Here is an 18,433-nt window from a genome sequence, read left to right as displayed (position 1 = left end):
GAGGCATGGAGCCTGGAGGACTGGGCTCGAGGCTCAGGAGGGCAATCAGCCCACGTCCTGAGGGGGACACCAGCTGCCAGCTGTGGTCCCTTCTCTGGTCAGGGAAAGGGTGCAAAGCAAGTGAGTGCTTGAGGCCTGATCTTGGGCAGGGACACATACCCTCCATCTTTCCGAAGGGCACCTCTTCCTAAAAATCTATCAACAAAACACCAGGTACATACAGTTCTTGCGCTCCCCTCCTGGCGTTGACTATAGGTTGTATGGCCAAGGTCTGGCACAGTCATTCCTTACGAGTGAAACCCCGCGCCTTCTGCTTCTCTGCTCTTCCTTGAGTTTCCAGATTCACTTTCTGTGCTGCTTACCCATGCCGTTGTAATGCGCCACGCTCCCATTAGGCTAGGCAAGGCAAATCAGCGTGCAGACGCTCTCTGTATCCCAAACTGACCGAACGCATTCCTGGAAGCCCAGTAGGTTTGGCTACAGGGCTACCACCTTGCATTGCCACCACTTCTGCAATCTTCCTGCCATTTTTTGTTGGGTTTTTTTGCATTTGTTTCTTCTGAACTTTTTTTTCTCATCGCTGACTCTTTGCTTCAGCTTATTATTGGTTTGTGCCTCTTGAGTATTCAACCCGATTTTCATTTTGGTAGTTCTCATCTATGTTTTTGTCACCAGTTCTTCCCTTTCATGGCTTGTTTGTCCTCAGGCAGGTTACTGGCAACACCCGGTCTGGTTGCGCGCGATGGCACTCTGTGCAGTGAAGTTGCACGGCGAGGAGGGCGGCGTAGCACGGATCCTTGTGGTATCCCATGAACTGCTGGAAGGCACTGCCGCTGAAAACCAGAGACGATGGCAGGGGGTAGTGGAGTCATCCTGGGTCAGCGCGTAAAGCAGAGCGCCTCAGACCGGGCGGCAAGCATCTTCCCGGCTGGACCGCAGCATCCCCGCTGCCAGCCCTCGCCTGGGAGATAGGGTCGAAGGGAGGGTGGCAAAACTCGGAGAAACTGCTTGGCGCGGGCTAGAGACGCATCGAGGGAGCGCTCGGGGAAGGACAAAGCATTGCCTGGGCGCCACGGGGCCGCCGGCAAGCCGGGAGAGGCAACGGCGCGTTTCAGCCGGAACGGAAAGCCGGGTGCCGGCGGGGGGCCGGGGGGCCGGGGGGGGGGGCGGGGGCCGGCGCCTCGCGTCCTGCTGCCCCCCCGTGAGGCTGCCGCCGCCTGCACCGCCCGTAGGTGCCCGGCAGCCCGGGCGTTCACCTGCAGCGCCGGCCGCGGCCGCCCCGCCCGCAGCCCGCCCGGGGAGCGGCCCGGGGGGCCGGAGCGGGCCCGGCGGCGGGGCTGCAGGACCGGGGAGGGGCGGCGGAGGCGGCGTCATGTGACCCGCTCCCAGCTCCTTTAAAGCAGCCACATGCAGCCGGGCAGCGGCCACAATCACGGCGGGCGGCGGAGCGGCGGCCGGCTCCCGGCGGGCCCGGCAATCAGTGCGGAGCCTGCCCGCCCGCCCGGCCCCCCGCCCGGGGAGCGGCGGGGGGCGCCCAGCGCCGGGCGAACATGGCTGGGGCCATCATCGAGAACATGAGCACCAAAAAGCTCTGCATCGTCGGGGGGATCTTGCTGGTTTTCCAAGTCATCGCCTTTCTGGTGGGAGGGCTGATCGGTGAGTGCCGAAGGTGCAAACTTTCTCTTCCTCCTCGCCTCGCTCGCGTTGTTTAGCTACTTGTTACAGTATCGCTGACTCGCTCCTATGATCTAATTAGCCCTGCTATTGTAGTTAAGAAAACACGGCTCCCTGGGCCTCTTTGTGCACATTTCACTCTAGTGCCTGCAAGAAAAGAAGGGGCAGAGAAAAAGTTTTTCTGGCCTGGATTCAGTCCGTACTTAAAGAAAGAGGAAGGGGGGGGAAAAATCTTCAGTATGGCGACTGGTCGCGCAGGGAAGCCTTGCATTGCAAAGTTGGGTTCTTTTTCAAAAATATATTTATTTTTTTAATTTTTTTTTTTTCTCCTCCACTCTTTTTCTTACCTCTGCCCCTCCCCGTTTCTCGGCCTCCGAACCGACCGCAGGAGGAAACCTCGCCGCTTGCCAGAATGATAACAAAAACAAAAAAAAAAAGTAAAAATAAGAAAAAAAAAGAAAGAAAAAAGGGAAATTAATGGGCGCTGCCCCGGGCGAGGCCAGGGCTGGTCCTGCTGTCCCGGGGTGGGGTGCCCGCCGCCCCCCCGCCAGCAGCCGCTCCCCGCGCCGCCGCACTCGCGCTTTTGTCCGGGGTCGTTTCTCCCGGGGACCCCCCCTGCGCCCCCCGATCCCCGCTGGAAACCGCACGGGTTCGGCCGGGGCTTGTGGCTGCCCGGGAGGGGGGTTGAACCCGCACCCCTCCCCTCCCCGTGCTGCTGCCCCCCGCCCAGCCCCGGGGGCGGGCAGCGCCCCCCGCGTCCCGCCTGCCCCCAGCCGCTTCCCCGCGCCGCTGGGGCAGCCCGGCTTTTCGCACGCGAACCTCCTCGCATAAAACTTCTTTTTTAAGCCCAGATTGTGTTTGTTTCTTGAGGAGCTCGCAGGGAGCGTTACAAAATCCTTGGGGAAGCGCTGGCACGGGTGGAAACTTTGGCAACAAACTTGCAGTCGGGAGTTGCCATCGCTCTACCTCCGAGGGTTTTTGGTTTTTTTTTTATTATTTTTATTTTTTTTCCTGGAGTTGGAAGGAGAAAGATGGAGGAGAGCATGGTTTTGGGGCAGTCCCGGGAATTTTTATTTATTTATTTATTTGTTTTTTTACTAGAAAGCAGCTGAGTTATGCGCCAGCTCCTTGGAATGAGCTTCGTGTATATGTGGCTACTTTGGCGATTTGCGGGGGGGAGGGGGGTGGGTGATACCCTCCTGCGGAGGAATCCTGCCCCCCCAAACCCTCCCCGCAACTCCCTTCTCCCTCGGGGCCAGGGCTGGCTCACCCAAGGGACCGTCCCCCCCCTCCTCTGGTGCAGGCTCTTCTCGGGGGCTGCTGGCATTTTCCATACGGGCTGTGGATAGCTGAAGTCCCATTGCTCTGAAAGGGCGTTGGGAAAATTATTGCACTTATTTGGGAGACTAAGGTTGGACTGTCCAAGCGGTGGTCTTTATATTGAAAAAATATCTGTGGCCATTCTTCAAAGCAGATTCTGTGTTTTCTGGTGCACGCCAGTGCTTTGTATTTGTGCCCTCTCTAATTTTCAGTTTCTAAGAGCTATAGACATACTACTACATAAAATTTTGAAAAACTAAAGTTCCCCTTGTTCTCTAGCTTCCTCGTCTTTGCTTAATCACAAAGTTGTCGCTGGCACATAGTGGATAAAACCCAGTTTTTCTCGTCTTGTGGGCCTGAACCAACACTGGAGGTTGTCAGGATTGGCTGGGTTTCCCTCCCCCTTTCCTTTTTTCTCTTAAGAGCTGGTTCAGGAGCGGGTTACTGAACGCGATGCTGATTCATTAGATAAAACGTCTTGGCCTGTGTTGTGTGGAGAAGCCAGGCTCGGTGTTCAACTTCAGTGTTTTTTCTAGTAGCTTGTTGCTTCCAAGTTTAAAAAAAAAGTAAGTTGCTTGTACGAAAGGAGGGTGTTGGTATCAGAAAGCCAGGTTTCTGTTGTCATCTGGGGGCATGTGTGATAAATAGATATGTTTCTGTTTACAGGGAATAAACAGAAGTATTTCTGTTCAAGTTTGTAGGGATTGCGAGATGAAAGAACTTGGATGCTATTAGTTCAGTCTTCCGTCTTCCCTGTTCCTTCCCTCACTGGCTGCTTCTGCATCCATGATGGATCCCCATCCTGGGTGGGGGGCCCAAGCTGATGTTAGGGCTGGAAAGCTGCCTAGGCAGGTCGGTGATTTGGGGCTGGATCTCAATGCCTTGCACAAACTCTGAGTAACTTCATACAGCTGGAGTAAGTGCATCTATCTGCGGGCGAGTCCTAAAGGGTTATTGTGGGCAAACAAACTTTAATAGCTGGAAAACCCCACTTCTGATCTTCTAGCAGATTAAACTGCCCTAATCAATCACCCAAACTGGTTTTTCATCCACAGTATTTACCACTTCTGAGTGAAGAGGCTCATACACTGAAGGGTGTGGAGGTGTGTGTAATGGCTGTGGGGCAGCAGTGCTGAGGGGCTCCTCCTGGGAGCTGGAAACTTAAGCGTATATGTGCCTGTGAAACAACTCTTTTTAAGTTCTTACATGTAAACTAGTGTGGTCCACATCTGGCACTGCAACACACGGGCAAGGCATCGCACCTCAGGGGTCTACATGAAACTTCCTGGGAAGCTGCCTTGGATCTCCCCTCGCCCTTGGGGTCCCTGTGTCCCTGGAAGCTCTGAGCCAGTGGCATGTGGTGGACCCTTAGGCTTGCAGCTGTGGGGTCCTGGCCCCTTCAATTGGTTCCTAGCACGAGGCATTTTCTAAGAGGCATCTGGTGAGTAATGGGTCGGTGGCCGATGTTCTGTGGTGTGGCTGGAGGCAGCTGGTAGGGAGTGAAGCGGTGGTATGAGTGCTCACACTGCTGATAGCTCTGGCAGCAATGACATGGCACAGCTGCTTTTCAGAGAGGTGTGACACAAGGTGGGATGGGAGCTGAGGTGTCACTGAAATAGCGTTCTTGGTCTGGTTTGATCCAGCGCACCAAGGATCTAGTTATTTTAGTTTATTCAGGTCTAGACAAACCAAAATATGTACACAACTGGAACACAGCTACAAAGCTAAACCAGCCTTTCCTTTAGCAGTCAGTTAGGTCATAATTCAAAACAATGACTAAGTGCTCTATTTTAACAGATTACTTGTGCAAGTCCAAAATACAAAAATGCATGCATTGGTACCTGATACGACAATGACAACAAAGCTTCATTTTTCTGAAACTGGGGGTTTCTGCCAGTGGTGGTTCTCTAGCTGGTTTTTAAGCAGGTAACTGTGAAATGTCTGAGTTTTAATACTGCTTGCACATTTCTGACAGCTCTTTTTATCTAGAAGCGGGAGTCTTATTAGCTGTCACATGGGTTTTGCTTAGAACTCTGTTGGCAAAGCATGAGATGTACATGTATGGGAGTCATTCCCTTACCGAGGTGAAGCTCCTGTGACGGTCTAAGGAGGCTTTGCAAAGATGGGGGGGTCAGAAAATGCCTCAAAAGAAAATTTTATCGAGCCATTTCTTTGTTGTCATGCTGTGGTAATGAACTGTTGGCTCCAGACAACTGGGACTGTCGCAGCTTCAAACTGTCCTGTTTTGAAACGCTGCAGAATTTTGGGTGTCTGTTCTGTGGTAAGCATCTTGTTTAAAGGTTATGCTTCTGGATTGCGCGTGTTACGTGTTCAGTAAGGATGTGTCAGTACTTGATAAAAAATTATTCATAAAATTAGTTGTAATACAGCCTTGTGTTCACTATCTCGCTATAAATGCTAGCGTACATGTATTACAGGAGAATGGAATCAAACAAGAATGCTTTCTGTTATCATTCAAGGCAGCATTAATCTTTGTGAGAAATTAGGCTAACGCTAATTTACAGTCATGCTGGCAGTCCCAGGAGCCCTTGCATGCTATGCATATGTATGCTCTGCCTTTTCAATCTATGGTGGGGGTTTAGCCAGATACCTGGCATCCTGGCTGGCTCCAGGAGTACTGCCAGGCTTAAACAGGCATTGAGTTGTGCTAACCAAGTATAAGAAGCCAGGTTAGCTGGTGACGGTCTTGGACTCGGCATGACGACAAACCTTCCCACATCTGGACTAGCTGCAGCATCTGTCTGGCCATGCTTGTTACTGGGAGTTTGGATCAGGGTGTTTCAATGGAGGTCACGCCACGACTGCTGCTCCAGGGCCAAAGCTGAGCTAGGACACCTTGTGTCCTCCCCTGACTGCTGGCTGGGTGGTAGAAGTGTTGTCTGTATGGAAATCTGACTTGACTCTAGTGTGGGCTGAATGCCTCTTGGTTTGCTGTAAACCAAAGCTTTTGATTACAAATTTTCTTCCTCTGTATACCTTGTGGGAAGCTGTTGTCGGTGTCCCTCTTTCTAATTTCCTTTGCATCCTGGAATTCTTTTATATATATACACCATTTTACAAAGAAGAAGAAAAAGGGAAGAAAGAAAACAGACTTTACTGCTCAAATCTGTCTGGAGTTAATGGGGATAGCAGGAAATTTTGGGTTAATCAAGTCCCAAAGCGTGGGGCACTTTTCATAATGCTCCGTAGCTCTGCAGCTCCCGCAGAGTCCTGGAGAGTGCTGAGCCTCTCAGGTGCTGCTGGCACCCAGGCAGGATTTCGTGCATCTCGGTGGGCTTTGTGCCACTGCCTCATCGCCACAAAAGCAGCGGGGCAGCCGTACAAACCTGCAGCCTCTGGCACGCTTGCTGGCTTGCTGTTAAGGCAGCTTGTCCTGCACTGAACAGTGTGGTTTGTTCTAGCAACCCAGGGTCAAGAAATTACCCCACCTCCCCTGCAGCTTTCTGTCTTTCCCCATTGCTTTAGTCGAGCAAAGCAATGTGTATCTTTCCCCTGGTTTTCCAGTACCACAGGAGGATGTAGGAAAGAGCAAAGCTGGGCAGATGGGCAGGCTGAAATGGAAGGTGCGGGAGGAAACTGGGCAACAGATGTCTGTGCAGCAATATTCCTGCTTCAAAACTGGTATTTTTTTGTTTGGTTGGTTTGTTCCTTTAAGTTATTGAAAAGGCAACTGCTCAATAACTTATTTTATGCAAGTTACTTCCAGGACTCCAAGGATGCCTCATCCCAAGTCACAGATAGATAGATAATCTTGGTTTCAGTTCAGATGAGCTGCCAATGCAGGAGAACCTCTCTGTGATGAAGAGAAAGTCCAGGAGCAGGCATACATACAGTTAAGGACTGAAAGTCTGGTGCCCAAAAGTACACTTTACAAATTTAACTGATTGGAAAAGTGGAGGTATTTATTTAGCACATGAGTCTTCTGAGGCGAGGGGGATGCATTTAAGAAGGTGCAGGTTCACTGCTCCCTTGCCTCAGCTTAAGGTTGAAAAAACAGAATTGTTTTGACCGGAGCAAATAAAACTCTTACTTGCGTGTCTCGCCCAGAGAGATAATGAGTCATGTGTATAAATGGCTGAGTAGCTATCAACAATTCCAGTTCATTATCTAAATGTCTGATTTGGCTCCTGAACAGTGAGTTTCCAGGATTTAATTTTCTTTCCTGGGATTTCATTACCTTCTTAGGGCTGAACTGATCTTTTGACGGCAGAGATACTCTGATTTCTAAGGTATGTGGATATAGCCTGCTTAGGGAAGAGTGTGGGCTCCAGGACAAAGACCATTTTTATGTGCCTGACTTTCTTTCATCACTGGCCTCTCCAGAAGATGGGCAAGCTGTGCTGAATAGGTCGGTGCTGTACCGTGGACATGAATGCCAATAGACTTCTCTGTATAGACACATTCCTTTAGTGCTGCAGCCTTGGCAGAAGCACTGGGAGCCGATGAAAAAGCAGACATGAAAGGTCATGTCTATTTAGTTTAGGTCTGCTCAATTCTTCTTTTTAAGAGCTGTAACTGTAGCTGAATGGGCAAATGTGCCAGAAATTGAGAGTTCCCAGGCAGCAACATCCGCACTGGGGGCCTGAGGAGCGGGTGGCACAGCTGTAAATCCTCCAAGGTGCTGGGGTTTTTTTTTTTTTGCTCTTCTCTCAGTTGCATCACTTCCAGACTATTAGACTGGGGGGAGATGCATCAGGGAAGCTCTCTGCCTTGTAGTTTATGTGAAGAGGATGGTCCTCTTGCTGCCTCTCTTTTTCTTTTGTGTTGATTCTAACTAAGCAGGTTTGGTTTTAAAACATGACCTGAACGCTTACCAAGCGGTGGTCGTGCTGCCTCTCTGCGCTTTGCAAGGGATAACCCTTATGCAGGAAGTCTTTTTGTTAGCAAATAACGTTTATGGTCTTTGAGGCCAAGTTATAACTCTCTGATAGCCTCGGAAAGCCTTTGAAGGGTGGCAAGGTGTCAGTCTGCCCCAGGACTGCCTGCTGCTGGCCCCAGCCTGGGGATCTGCTCCCTCCTATTCAAATGCAGATGAAATTCTTTACATATCTTGAGCATTGGCGGGTTCAAGGTATCTTGTTATCTGTAGTGTGCCACTTGGGGAGTTTCAGGCTGTCGCTCAGGAGAAAAGCTGCTGGATAACGTCAGGTCATACTACTATTTTAGACCTCTGTTTGCAGGGATTTAATATCTTGGCTGGGCGTAGCAGGAAATGCATTTCATCTGAGTCGAGAATTGACAAAGGACGACTTGGAAGAAGATCAAACTGCCTGTGGCAATTAGTAGATCAGTTCTGCTTTTTTTTTCTCTCTCTCCTTCTTTTAAATAAAATATTTCTGAATATATATTTCTGCCTTTATGGAACTCATACTGCTAGTGCTCTCTTCATCTGCATTTGTGGTTGCTGTTGCATATGTATATGAATCGTGGAGGTCACTCATTTAGTTCTCCCAGCAAATATATTTGTACTCTACTGCCTCATAAAGATTTTCTTGTGTTGTGACTTGCCTGGGGCTGAGGGAATAATCCCTTATCTCCGAGAGCAAGACTGTTCCCCAGAAGCCCTTTGGTTGGTACGCGGTGGCAGCAGCCTTGCAGGGTGCTTGGACTCTGTTCCCACAGTGGGGATCCCGACTACACTTTCAGTTTTAAAGGCTGCTGGCACAGCTGCTTCTGTGGCTCTTTGAGAACTTACTGAAGAAAATCTCTAATTTGTGCTGCTCTAAAGAGGCTGTGTGCTACATGGAAAACTTTTCTGCTGGTATGGCCCAAAGCTGCGAAAGTAGCATTGAGGAACAAATCTTGAGCAAAAAAAACCCAAACAACACCAGCTAGCCCTCCAACATGAATATGCACACGTATCTCGAGCTACTGCATGGTTATAGGGAGATAAGCAAGCATAGAAATTGCTCAAAACCTCAGCATGACTGTTCTGCTGGCTGTAGTGCGTGGTTAGGGACCTCCACATCCTGGCAGCTCACTTCCCACCCGGGTCTGGTAAGAGGGTACCTGGAGTTTGGCAGAGGCCTAGGCTGCCCTCCGTGATACCAAATACCGCCTTCATCCAGCTGTCCTCTGAACTGGGTCAGGACTCCCACCACCTTCCACATGAGGCAGAAGAGCCTGAGCCAGTGCAGTCCCTAGAACAGGCATGGGCACAGCCCGTTGCTGGCTTGCTCTCCGCATCCAAAGCAGGGGACCTGGATGCAGAACACCAGCTTGGGTCAGGAATCTCCCAAACTAGGCTCTGGTGGTTTGGGCAAGTTCATAGTCATGGTCCGAAACAAAAAACAAACCCAACCCCACCAAAAAAAAACCCAAAAAAGGACAGAGAAACCTGTAGTATTGAAAAAATCCTATTCGAGATGACAGAAATAGAAGTGTTCAGCTACAATAGCATGTCTGGCAGCTCCCACTGTAACTAAGGATGGAAATGGTGCCCTGAGGCTTTAAAGGACTATGGCCTTGATAAAGCTCGAAGCCAAATGATGAGAAAGAAGGACCTTCCCCAAGGGGAGTGAGCTTCTGGGGGGGGAGGTGTTTTGTTTTGTGCTTTCTTTAGAGATGAGTGAGGAGATTTAAATATACAGCAATTCTGCACATAAAAGCTGCCAGTGTTCAGAAAAAGGCTTTCTTGTAGCTCATGAAATAGTAACTAGTAATAAAAACCCAGTAACTTAAAGACTTCATTAGTGGTCACTGTCACTAATGTATTAAACCGGTAGCGTCAAGGTCAGGAAAGAAAACTTTCACAGTGCAATAAATACATATTTATAAATAATAAGTATATGTAATGTTATTCAGGTTCTCAGTGTTCTAGTTGGAAAAGCTCAGTCTGTCCGATGATAAATTAGCTTGTTTATTCCTATCCTGCTGTTGGTTAGTGTAATGAAGCAGAAGTCCATTGTGTGTGCTCATTGGGTAGTGGTGGCTCTGCACAGAAGGGGGTAATTGAGTAGAAAAGCAGAATGCTCCTGGTGCATGGGAGAAGTTAACACCACATGAGGTCAGTAGGATTCAAGCTTTAATCAATGTAGACACAATGCAATTGAGAGTTTCTAAAGGGCTTGTTTATAGTGCGAGAGCAAGGGTCAGTAGTTAATCTGAAATGCTGTAGGTGTTCTAGATGAGAAGGTACAAAATATATATCATAGAGGTAAGTATTCATGTGGGAGAGGAGAGGGGATGTTATCCTTGTAACTGGGCTGAATGCCTTGTTTGCGGGAGTATGGAGGAGGGGAAAAGGAAGGAATTATTCGAGAGTTTATTGTGGGAGCATTTTAAAGATCTACTTAATTTTATTGAATCTAATAAACTGAGTGATGGTGGCTCTTATGCAATCTAGGCATATGTATTATTGTAAAATATTGAAAAATTGAGCTCACTTAGAGTAGAGTTTCTTTAATTTAAAAAATTAAGTCTAAATATAGAAAAACTGTTTCTTTCTTCTGAGGAATAGTTCCTGAGTTAAGCCTCTTTACAGGTAGGATCTTATTTGCTGCTTTTTTTTTTGCCTTTTTTTTTTTTGCTTTTTTTTAATAGAAAAGAAAAGAACAGATGAATGCTTACCTGAGATAGATTGCTTCAAGGACAGTATAGCTGAAACTGAAGGAAAGCTACTTACTGAGGTACTAGAGAGAAGTTAAAGCTGTCAAGCCTTGAACTGGGGCTTTGAGCATTTAAAAAAAAATTAATAATAAAAAGTTCTATAGCTGCTCAGTGCTATTTGCTGACATCTTTCAGGGGAAGTCCAGTGAGCTGTAAATGGTGCTGAGTTTCTCTAAATGAGTTTTCTCTGTTCCACTTGCCCTCGCCCATCGCCATGTGCCATCACCACCGTGCTTTGCAGGAGAGGTAAAACCAAGAGATAGGTGGGAATAAGTTTTGCTTGTGGCACAAAGATGTTGAAAAGGTATTTATTAACAATGGATAGCTGTTTGGAGAAATTAGGCTTGCTTTCTTCTACCATTCTTAAAGGCATAACTGGTTTAACTTTTGGTTTTTTTTAAATGTGAAGGTGAAATGTCATTTTTCCCTATGCTTGAAGACTCACTAAGATCTGTGGCCACCAAAAGGCCTCCTTCCTCAAGTGTTACTTATTGTCAGTCTTTGTACTTAACCTCAACTCAGTTAAGCTTTGGGACCCTAATTTTTCTGTAGGGGCAGCCAAGCATCAGCTGTAAATGCACCCAACAGCGGGAGGCAGTGAGTTGGGTGGAGAAGAGCAGAAGCATCTGTGGGGGTGAGGGGACAAAGCACTCGGAAGATCTGGGAGCTCTATGGAAAACCAGCTGTGACTTTTCAGAGTGGAAAAGTGAACTGTGTTGACCAGTCGTGTTTATGTCCGTACGATGTGCTCCCCGGCAGGTGCCCTCATGCAAATATACACAGATTGTAAATGTGATTGCTGCTTGGCATGGGGAGGCTTCACCCTAACAAAATAAAGGTTGGGATGCTCTAATTAATTAATTATGCTTGTATTGATTGGGGGAACAGGTGTTTACTTTTCTTTTGAAGTAACCAGACCAGGAGGGTTAAGTCTCAACTAAAACTTGCCAGCTCCCCCACCGCCAGAATACTCCTGTTTGTGTAATTTAGTTGGCCGCAGTATTGTCTTGAACGGAATTAAAACTTCCGCTTCTGAGGATTTCTGGAAGCCAAACTCAGGAGCAAAGTGGTAACCAGGGTCTAACCCAGTGATTCAAGAAAGCATGACACCAGTGACGGCCAGCCCTGGATCCCCCAGGTCCCTTCCAAGTACCCTGCTAGTTACCAGTTTGCTGGGTATTTGGGGTAGGATGCTGAGTTCCTTCAGCGGATGCTGTGGGGTTTTACTGTAGAGAACTTAGGGGAGCAGAAGCAGCGTTGGATGGCTCAGGGTGTCTCAGCTGTGTGATCAATCACTTTGGCTGTTTGCCTAGGCTCGTACTCTGTTTAGTCTATGTGAAGTGAAAGAATTCTGAATCTGGTTGAGAAGAGGGAGAGAAATCCTCTCTACCTTGGCAATGAGGATGGTCACCAGTGCTGAGAAACTAAATGATGACATCTTTTGCTGAATCAGGTCATAAGATTTTTGACCTCTCTGGCTACTAGCTATAAAGTATGCTGAGATGTCTCTTTCAGATCCCTTTAGCTGGAGTTGCTCTATAACACTGCCATCCTTGGGTGAAACACCACTACCAGCTCAACACAACACTGAGTGGGTTTGGATCATTCAAAACTGAAAGCAATTCAGCTTATGTCTGCCCCCCCCAAAGTCTCCCTTGCTTTTAACTGCTGCTGTTTCTTGGGGACATACCTTGAGAAAATTCATATGCTTGAGCTATACGGCTTTTTTTATATAGGCTATATGGTGCTGCCAATATGAAAAGAGAGAAAAATCTCCCTGGACATAATATGAAAAAGTTGGTTCAATCCATAAGACGTAGCTGAAATGGCTTTGAAAGTTCATCTGAAACTTGCCTGGATGTCTGATGTGGTTTCGCTCCCCGGGAAGCGGTGGCTGTGCTGCTAGAAGGCACATTGATCTCCGGGGGCTCGCTGGCTGCTCACGAGGAGCCATGCTTCCTTGGCAGGGACAGCAGGATCTGCCTTGACCTCCTGTAACTTGGGATAGCCTTGAGGCCTTTGCAGTGAGCCGGGCACCTCCGAAGCCTTTGCTGGAGGAGATGTGGTGGGCCGTGTCCTCGATCCCCAGCAGTACACAGGCTGGCTGTGCCAGCCGGTCGCCTCCTACCTTTAAGACATTTTGTGTTTATAGCATATATGCAAACAAACTTCAAAGGGGCTAAACTACTCACTCCCCAAACTAGTATGAAAAGCAGTGAACTGCAAAAGAGAGGTTGCTCAGACTGCGTTGGTTTTATTTTCATGTCTGTGCTTGCCACCGTTTTCAAGGACGATTTAATGAAGGTCTGTCCCATCGGAGCTAAGGAGGGTGACAGAGGTGCTTCCCTTGGGCACAGGCACGCTGGCTTCTTGGAGATCCTGCCTGTCGCTCTGAAAGCGTTTGCTGTGAATCATCCTGTCTCTAAACTTGTCTGTGGGAAGTTTTTTCTCTTAAGTAGGGGGGTTGGAAGTATCCACCGACAGTGCTAGCAGCTCTGGCAGCCTCGTGCCTACGGCTTTTGGCATCTGTGACCGCAGGGCTTGAAGCCCTTGGTGTGAGGGGTCCCTGCCCGATGCCTTCCCGGGGCTCTTTCACGGGGGCTCCCCAGGCAGCCCCAACCCAAGTGAGCGGCCTCTTGGGGAGCCACGTTCCTAACCAGCTTCTGCAAAACTTTCCTGATAAAAGCCCTGCTCTTTAGTTACTTTGTTAACCCCTCCAAATGGTACCTGCATTAATTACTGCAGTGCCTCTCATCACAGCAAGCAGACTGGAACACAGGCCGAAGCTTATCCGCTGTATTATGCATAAATGGCTATTTAATTATTTACAGGCTGACATATATCATTTAATATATAAAGCCGAAGCATCTACCAGCCCACAGGCAGAATAGCTGAAAGCAGCCTGCTTGGCACCATGTTTTAACTGAAATCCCTCGATGCTAGCTTTGTTTTGCATAGCACTTTGTAATACTGTTAGTTGACTTGGCTGCAGTTTCACAAAGCATTTTTTTCCACTTGGTTCAACACTCGCTTGAATTTAATGGGACTGGAGCCAAATAAGTAATGGGAGCCAAGTGCCGACGTTTGTTTGGTGTGCAGTTCCCAACAAGGAATATATATAGCGATTGTCTCTTGCTCTTCAAAGCTGTAACTTTGGCAGAGGGGATACTCAAGGGAGCATGCCAAGTATTTAAAATCATAATCGGTCGGTGATGAAAACATGTATTTATGGCTATAATGAGTTGCATCAAAGCAAGAAACATTAGTCTTCTCTGTAGAAGTAACAATGTCTTTTAATTCAGAAATGCCCACTCTTAAATCACACCGAGATTGGTCAAAGTTAAAAAGCTTGGAGAGCTTGGCCTGGATAGCTGGCTTATTTCACAGCAATATTCCTAATACTCACTTACAGCTGCAGTTTCAGCCGTGGTTACTAGGTTCTGCATCCAGGCATGATGAAGGAATGTTGCACCATTTTATGCATTTGTGGCATGTCATTGAAGTGTTCTGTAATCCTGGACTTGCAGCTAGGTTTTTTGTTTGCTTGTTGAATGCTTTTTTTTATTCTGGTTTTGCTGTTTCTTTCTGGCCCATCAATGATTTGTTCTTCTGGGGGGGCTGCTGTAACACATGAGCTTTCTGTGGTTCCTGGGGGACTGCTGGATGCAGCGAGGGTTTGAGAGGCAGCAGTGCTACATCTCTGTGATGTGCTTAGGCTGTGGATTGATAGCGAGAGCAGGTATGAATCTGGGAGTATTTCTGCTTAAGCAAATCCCTTTCCTTTCAGCCCACCCTTTATGCTAGCATCACTGCTGCTCTTCAGCAAGAAGAAACTTGCTGCTGTCAAAAAAATTGGAAAAAAATGCAGTTTATAAACAACTGCTTTTTAATAACTTCCTCCCGACTGGCACGTTGAGTCATCTCTCCCCTGCCTGTAGGAAGGAGTGCGGATGTCATCTTTCTGACGAGGTGGCACGTTAGGGAAGATGCTATGCAGGGTTCCTGGCTTGGATCCCAAAAAGCAATAGAGCTGGTGTTGTGATGCTGCGTCCAAATTACCAGGGAGCCAGGTCTGAATCATCTGGGTGTAGCGTGTGCAGATGTCGGCATGCTGAGCCGGGGAGCCCTGAGCGGGCCCTGCCCGGGCTGAGGCTGCGGGTGGCTGGGTGGGCATTGCTCAGGTTTTTTTCTTATTGGAATACTTGGAAGTTTGTAGGTAGGGTGGTGTTGCTTGCTGCTGGAGTTTGCTGGTTAGCTGTGATCTGTCCAGGAAGTTATAGAATCATAGGATGGGTTGGAAGGGACCTTAAGGACCACCTGGTTCCTGGGCAGAGACACCTTCCACTGGAGCAGCTTGCTCAAAGCCCCATCCAGCCTGGCCTTGAACATTTCCAGGGATGGGGACCTGGGCCATCTGTCAGGACGAAGATGGTGACAACGTGAAAATAACCTTCTGCAGGAGCTCACGGGCTGGCCAGCTTATCCCCAATTTTACATGACCACCTTGGTGTCTTTTCTCTGCAGACTTTGACATGAAGTCATCTGTTATTCTGTGTGCCTGGGTATCTGTTATTCTATGTGCTAATTCTGTTTTAATTCATAGACAGGGACCTTTCAATGCTTATCACTTGTGTTAGAGCATTTTTACATTATTAGGTTTAATTTGAACTTAAATTTTTCAAGTTCAAGCCTTATTTTCATTTTAAAAAGGGCTGGATAGTTCGGGGTTTTTCATCAATGTCACTTCACAACTTGGTAATACATAACTTTAATTTCTTCAAATTCTAGTGAAAACAAATACCAAGAAAACTCTTGAATAGAGTTAACCTGCTCTGTCTGTTTCCCCAAAGCTGTGAAGCTGGAAGGAATTTGTTACAGCATGTCAATGGTACCTCTCTGGTAATACTTCAAAAAATAAGACCGTTCTGGCTTAATTGCAGGGAAATATATGGAGCTGGCCATTCTGCAAAAAAAATACTTTCTATGACAAAAGGGGAATAGATCTGTAAGGGACAGGAGAATTATCAACCTTCTGGTCACTGGATGTTCTGACCTGTGGAAGCCCCTTGGATCATACTGGGGAGACAAGGAACTGGAGCAGCTCTAGCTCTGCTTGTCTCCATGGTTTGCCAGTTCTGTGATGCATTAAAATAGCATTAAAATATTTATTTCCCAAATGATATTGGAAACAGGGCAGAACTGCTGTCATAAGAAGACTGTATGGCAGAACTGTGTTGGAAATGTATTTGAGTTTTTAAGAGCTTTTTTTTTCTCTGAGATTTGGAGATGTTATATGCTGAAATTCTGGCTGAAGGTGCAACGTGTTTCTCTTCTGCTTTCATCCCTATTTGTATGTCAGGGTTGGGCTGTTTCCTCATTGACATAAAGCCCAAGCAGTATACTCCTCCGTAGTTTTGTCTGATCTGGGACGTTGTACACTGACCTGATGTAATCACAATTAGTATCTGATGTGCATGCACCAAGCCTTGTGGCTTGCTGTGGTGATGGGGCAGTGCAGAGTTTGGGGAGCATTTCAGAGCCAAGATCTCTGCTCAGCTTCTTTTCTCCCAATATCTCAAAAAAAACCCCAAAAACCAACTAGGGGAAAGAGAGACAAATCTTTGGTTGTAATAGTCATTAGTTCACACCTGACTTGCAGGAAGAGGAAGAACTACCTTCCTGCAAAAGGTTTTCCTACCGTTAGCAGCAGTGGGTGAGCAAGGATCTTTGGAGCATCATGGAGGCAGCCAGGGTACCCGGTGTTTTCCACAGGGGGAGTTTTAGCAAGGCTGAGACGGCTCCCACAGCAAGTTTGCTGGGCTGGGTTAGATGCAAAGTGGCGCTGCTGTCTTCCCTTACCAAGCAGTGAGAAAAGCCTTCCTGCTCAAGGAAATGTGTGTCTGTGCGTGGTTTACATCATTCTAAGTCCTGCCCTGCTCTGCAGGACCACACGGTTTAGGATTAGTTCGTCCATCTAGGTCTGCAATACAGGTATGTGCTTTGCATGTATGTGGATTGGCTTGAGTGAGCAAACCAGAAGGGTGTATGCACAGAAAAAGACGCCAGTAACTTTCATTATGATTTCTGGTGTAACTAAGGTATCTGAGACTAGCTAAAGCAGCTGGAATCTGCTGGTTCAATCCTAATTTGATCCCACTACAAAGTCAGTAATATGTCTGTAGATGCACTAAACTTAAGTAATTAACTGCAAGATCAAGGATCTGTGAAGGAGAATAATTTAATGCATTTGTTTTAAATTGCCTTCAAATAGTTGAATATATAGCCGCATATTTTGGTGCGGAAACCACTATATAAGATATCTCAAGATGCTAAAAATGCACTTCTCTTCCATTTACAGCTCCCAGCCCCACTACAGCTGTTCCTTACATGTCAGTGAAGTGCATTGATGTAAGAAAAAACCACCACAAAACCAAGTGGCTGATGCCCTGGGGACCCAACCACTGCGAGAAGCTCAAAGACTTCGACGAGGCGGTGAGCAAACAGATTGAAGCCAACGACATTGTGTTTGCCGTGCACATTCCCCTCCCTAGCAAGGAGATGAGCCCCTGGTTCCAGTTCATGCTTTTCATCATGCAGCTGGACATCGCGTTCAAGATGGACAATGACCTGAGTAAGTCACTCTGTCATTTGTTAGTAGATTTCCCAATGCGTTTCTCTTAAAGTCACTTTTCTCTTGCACCATACGTTAACTGCTGCAGTGCCTCCATGCAGTGAGGTGATGCAGGAGCACGTTCTAAAGGTGGGAATCGGTAATGAGACATCTCAACATATATCTCTGCAGGCAGGGCTGTTCATGCCACACTAGTGAGTAGCTAAGCCAATGATGAGCAGGTTCCCTGTGGAAGTGTGTAGCCCATCACGCTGGTTTCAATCCAGCAATTTGCTTTTGTAGCATACACTCCTGGGTTTTATACAGTTTTTCAAAATACTCCAGGATGCTCAGTGCACAGCAGCAGTTCACAGTTGTTAATACATATACAGCCCAACCCTTTCAGCTGCTTCTTTCCTCCTGTTTCTACGTGTTCCCATCCCATGCCTTGTGCTGGGTGTGCACGTGCCCAGCCATGAGCTGCATCATGCAGCCTCCCCAGCGGATGCTCGGGTTTGGCTGGACGAGCTCTCTGAGCAGTGAGCAGGTTGAGTTGGTTGCTGCCATGCAAGGTAGCGCCAGGGCCGGTGCCGAAGATCTGCTGGAGCAGTGAGGAGTGGGGATGTCCCTTCTGGAGGCACCACGTCTGCCGGAGCAGCAGTGTCACCTCACACTGCTCTAGTCTGGGTGTCTCACTCTGTGTTGAGGTGGTGAAAAATCAGTGTCGTGAGGGGTTTTAATTTTTTATTTATTTTTATAAATGTCCCTGCCCCCAAAATCCTTTATCTCAAGACTCAAACTGGTTTCCCACTGCTGAAGACTTTAAGCCATGCTCTTCTGCTCTGTCTTTGCCAAGCCCTTTTGTGTGATAAGTTTCTAAAGTGCAAGCCAAAGTAGTCAGTAAATGAAATTATTGATCTGTAAGCTTATATCAGGAGCTTGTAAGAAGGAATGCTCGTGTCTGGGTTGTTAAACACGTGCTCTCCATTGGGCAGCAGTTGCAGAAGAGTTGATGTTTATTTACTGAACCTTTGTCGCAATAGCAACTTCAGCCTTTTCAGTTTGAGGTTGGTTGTTCAACTGAAATAGCTGCCCTACCTTCCATCAATTGTTGTGAGATACATTTTTTTTTTTTTTTCCTGGGATTTGATACATGCAGATGGAAAGTTGCTTCTGGCCTTGAAACTACAGCTGTCCAAA

At 47.5% G+C, this 18,433-nt stretch overlaps 1 protein-coding gene across 2 annotated transcripts in view; it reads left to right on the top strand.

Annotated features, from left to right (window-relative positions):
* The first annotated feature begins 1,212 nt into the window (after window positions 1–1,212).
* Window positions 1,213–18,433, top strand: part of WLS (Wnt ligand secretion mediator) — a 37,108-nt gene continuing 19,887 nt past the window's right edge. The window contains exons 1-2 of one of the 2 annotated variants that reach the window (XM_055815519.1): window positions 1,213–1,656; window positions 16,982–17,254. In XM_055815519.1, the coding sequence (XP_055671494.1) occupies window positions 1,551–1,656; window positions 16,982–17,254 (379 nt within the window). In that variant the 5' untranslated portion in view covers window positions 1,213–1,550. The remainder of the gene's footprint in view (window positions 1,657–16,981; window positions 17,255–18,433) is intronic. The other variant, XM_005244484.3, reaches the window with a different exon arrangement.

Source organism: Falco peregrinus, chromosome 10 (assembly GCF_023634155.1).
Source record: "Falco peregrinus isolate bFalPer1 chromosome 10, bFalPer1.pri, whole genome shotgun sequence".
Classification (NCBI taxonomy): domain Eukaryota; kingdom Metazoa; phylum Chordata; class Aves; order Falconiformes; family Falconidae; genus Falco; species Falco peregrinus.
The sequence above is the reverse complement of the archived record's forward strand: the minus strand, read 5'-3'. Positions and strand labels throughout refer to the sequence as shown.